Source organism: Bison bison, unplaced genomic scaffold, assembly GCF_000754665.1.
Source record: "Bison bison bison isolate TAMUID 2011002044 unplaced genomic scaffold, Bison_UMD1.0 scf7180017864289, whole genome shotgun sequence".
NCBI lineage: Eukaryota > Metazoa > Chordata > Mammalia > Artiodactyla > Bovidae > Bison > Bison bison.
The window spans coordinates 9,733,499-9,737,191 of record NW_011494861.1 but is presented as its reverse complement, the minus strand read 5'-3'; the positions used below and the strand labels follow the sequence as shown (position 1 = coordinate 9,737,191).

Here is a 3,693-nt window from a genome sequence, read left to right as displayed (position 1 = left end):
CCTCACAGCGGACCCCGAAGGTGCCCTCGGGACAGGCTGTGGCGAAAGGGGCAGGCAGGCTGAGTCCAGCTCAGGGCGGCTCCCCGGACCGAGGCAGTAGGCCTGGGGAGCTCAGACCTCAGCCCTGCCCTCTCCTACCCACTGCCCACCCTGCTGAGGCCCCACACTCTGGCACGATGGAGGCCACCCCACAGGGGCCTGAGGGGCCTCCTGGCCTCCCCCATGGGTCCCCGAGCCACCCACTCACAGCTCTGGCACTTGTCCCCGGTCCAGCCGGCTGGGCAGAGGCAGTGGACGGTGTGTGGATCACAGAGGCCACCGTTGAGGCACCCGCAGCTGTGCGGGCAGCCAACTTCAAAGACCCCCGGGAGGCACTCTGCAGAGACGGGGCGGGTGATGCCTGGGGGCCTGGGACACCTGCCCTGCCCATGCTTCCTGCACCCTGAGCCTCGGATCCTGGGTCCTTGGGAAGGATAGGCGCCCGGGGGTGGTGACACCCAGGGCACACCCAGGGCCCTGCCCCTCAACACCAGGCAGCCCTCTTGGGCCTCAGAGGGAGGGGGCCAGGGCAGTGGCCTTGGGTACCCCCAGACCCCCAGGGCCTCTCCTCCACCGGCCTGACACTCACCCTTCTCACAGGCCAGGCCGGCCCAGCCCTCTGGGCAGGTGCAGTGTCCTGAGACAGGGTCACAGCTGCCCCCATTCCGGCACAGGCAGGAGTGCTGACAGTCCTCACCATAGAGGCCCTCTGGGCAGGCTGAGGCCAGAGAGAGAGGCAACCTGTGGTTTCCCCGCCAGCCAGGCCAGAGGCCTGAACCCCGGTAAGGCCAGCCCACCGGACCTGCAGGCTCATCCCAAAGCCCGACACCAAACTTTAGGGGCGGGAACTGGGGCCGCCTCTAGGACGAGCTGCCCAGGGCTCCCTGGGCCCGCCAGCCAGTCTCTGGGGGCTCAGAGCTGAAGGGTGTGGTCCCTTAGGAGTCCTAAGGCCTCCCTCCCTCCCCAGGTGCCCCATAGCAGGGAGACAGACTCCCACCCTCCCTGCCCAGAGAGGTTTAGATCCCCGTCAAGTCCCACCCATGTCACCCTGCATGGCCCAGGGAGGGACAAGTATGACAGCTGGCTCCAGACTCCCGATCAGGGCTTACCCTGCAGGCAGGTGGGCCCTGTCCAGCCAGGGCCACAGTGGCACTGCCCGTGGACAGGGTCACAGGAGGCCCCATTAAAGCAGGAGCAGGCCTGGCTGCAGTTGTGGCCGAACATGTGGGCTGGGCAGGCTGCAGGAGAGAGGGGGTCAGGGGCCGGGGGTGATGGACCCCAGGACGGGCTGCAGCAGATGGTCCCAGGCTGCTGAGGTCTAGCGCCCCTCCTTCTGACCTGGGTGGGCCACACACAAGGATGGACCCTAACCCTAACGGGCAGCGCCCAGGGCTGACGGGGGCCTCACGCACTCTGGGCACAGCGGGGGCCCTGGCGGCCGGAAGGACAGAGGCAGGAGCCGCTCACAGGATCACAGGGGACTCCGGCACTGCAGTCACAGGCATGGCCACAGTCCACTCCAAAGAAGCCGGCTGGGCAGGCTGCAGGCGGGGCGGTGACAGGAGACCCCCGGGGTCACAAGACCCGCCCGCACGCCGGCCACCCCTCCCACACCCCTCCGGCCCGCGCCCTGGCTCACCTCGCTCACAGAAGGTGCCCCTCCAGCCGGCAGGGCAGGTGCAGGCCCCGCTGACATGGTCACAGGCCGCCCCGTGCTCGCACTGGCACTGCCGCCCACAGCCCGGCCCGAAGTAGCCCTGGGGACACCCTGAGACACCGGACTCTCAGCTGGGGGTACAGTGAGCCTGCCCCAGTCCTGCCCAGGGCCTGGGCCGTGGGGCAGGGGAAGCCCCTCCCTTACCCAAGGCCTCTGCATCCCTCCCAGCTAGGGACCAAGCCCCCAACTCACCCAGGCCCACTGGCCCGGGCCGGGTGGGGGTCGACACTGAAGCGCAGGGCCCTTGGTCCTTAGCAGACACTCTCCTCTCCTCCCACAGGTGGCAGGTGCCCCCTAGGGTGCCACTGAGCCATCTCTCGCTGCCTTTGCTCCACGTGGGCCATCTCTTGAGCCCAGGCAGGTAGGAGGGTGGTGGGTGGCGGGGGGGCCAGATGGGGGAGGTTGGGGGTAGGCTTAGACGAGGAGACTTCCTGCTTGTCTGGGGACAGGGAGCAGGGCTGGGTCCCCCTGACACTTGTACGTGTGTGTGTACATATGTGTGCACGTGAGCGTGCGTGTGTGTACGCACATGAGCACACATGTGCACATGCGTGTGCGGGCCAGGCCGGGACTCACGCTGCTCACACCGCGGGCCCACGTAGCCGGCTTCACACACACACAGGCCGCTGACGGCGTCACAGCCCCCGTGGCCTGCACTGCAGTTGCAGGCGAAGCTGCAGTCGGGGCCCCAGTGGCCGCTGTCACAGGCTGCAACAGAGCAGCAAAGGCTGGGCACCCTGCGCAGGTGACCACAGTCGGGTCAGGGGTGGGGAGGGACGCCTGGACACCAGGCCGCTACCTCTCTGGCAGCTGAGGCCGGTCCACCCAGGGGCGCAGCTGCACCGGCCGGTCACTGGGTGGCAGAGCCCATCGTTGGCACAGGAGCACTGCGTCTGGCAGCCAGGTCCAAACCAGCCAGCAGGGCAGGCTGTGGGCAGAGACAGGCTGAGCGTAGCTGGGGCCGGACATGGGGCCGGCTGTGATTGCGGGCAGGGCTGAGGTGGGGGCAGCGGGCACTCACCATCCTGGCAGCGGCTGCCCATGAAGCCGGGGCGGCACAGGCAGGCTCCAGTCTCCGGCACACAGGCGGCACCGTGCTCACACGGCGGGCAGATCTCCTGGCAGCCAAGCCCCCAGCGGCCCTCGGGACAATCTAGCAACCCCCCCCACACACACACACAGAGGTAGTCAGTCTTCCAGGCCTTGCTGGGCCCACTGGGGAGCAGGGATATCTCTTCCCAACTGAGTCATCCCAGAGGAGGGAGGGGGCAGGTCATGGGAACCCCTAGTCCACTCACAGGCTGTAGACTTTAGGGCATTCACCCCAGGGGGAGACCCCCTGCCCCAGGATGCTCAACAAGCAAAAGGGGGGCCCCAGAAGAACCAAGAGACCCACATGCAATGAACAGGAGCTTAGAGGATCCACCACAGGCTGGGGAGGGCGGGGGGCCGCTGGCCAAGCTGTCCCCGTGGCTGACAGTTCCCAGTGTCCCCTCTGCAGTCTCGGCCACGGGGCAGCCACAGATGCCCACATCCAGACCCAAGGCTGGTGGTGTGAGCTCTCGTAGCTGCTGTGGATGGGCCTGGGGTCTACAGGGCTCCAGGGTTGGGGTCTGTAAACGCGGCCAGGCATTGTGTAGCACAGGGAGCTGAGGTGACCCTGGGCCACGGCTGCCACTCACCTGCCCCACAGTCGTCCCCGGTCCTCCCCGGGGGGCACAGACATTGCCCTGTGACCCGGTCGCAGGGGGCGTCCCCACAGGAGCAGGAGCCTGAGCAGTTCTGGCCGAACGTCCCTGCTGGGCACTCTAGGGGCGGGGAGCGGAGAGCCTCAGGGCCCCCACTCAGAGTGGCCCTCCTCCCCTGATCTCCACCCCACCCGGCACCTGTCCCCCCACCTGTCCCCCCACCTGCCACCCTTGGCACCTGTCACACTC

The 3,693-nt window shown here is 67.9% G+C and overlaps 1 protein-coding gene across 1 annotated transcript in view; it reads right to left on the bottom strand.

Annotated features, from left to right (window-relative positions):
- The window catches only part of MEGF6 (multiple EGF-like-domains 6), a 105,876-nt gene that overhangs the window by 8,823 nt on the left and 93,360 nt on the right, over window positions 1-3,693 (bottom strand). The window contains exons 23-32 of the mRNA XM_010850209.1: window positions 3,439-3,564; window positions 2,778-2,909; window positions 2,556-2,684; window positions 2,333-2,464; window positions 1,679-1,807; window positions 1,452-1,580; window positions 1,149-1,277; window positions 629-757; window positions 248-376; window positions 10-36 (exon numbers count right to left, since the gene is read on the bottom strand). Of these exons, the coding sequence (XP_010848511.1) occupies window positions 10-36; window positions 248-376; window positions 629-757; window positions 1,149-1,277; window positions 1,452-1,580; window positions 1,679-1,807; window positions 2,333-2,464; window positions 2,556-2,684; window positions 2,778-2,909; window positions 3,439-3,564 (1,191 nt within the window). The remainder of the gene's footprint in view (window positions 1-9; window positions 37-247; window positions 377-628; window positions 758-1,148; window positions 1,278-1,451; window positions 1,581-1,678; window positions 1,808-2,332; window positions 2,465-2,555; window positions 2,685-2,777; window positions 2,910-3,438; window positions 3,565-3,693) is intronic.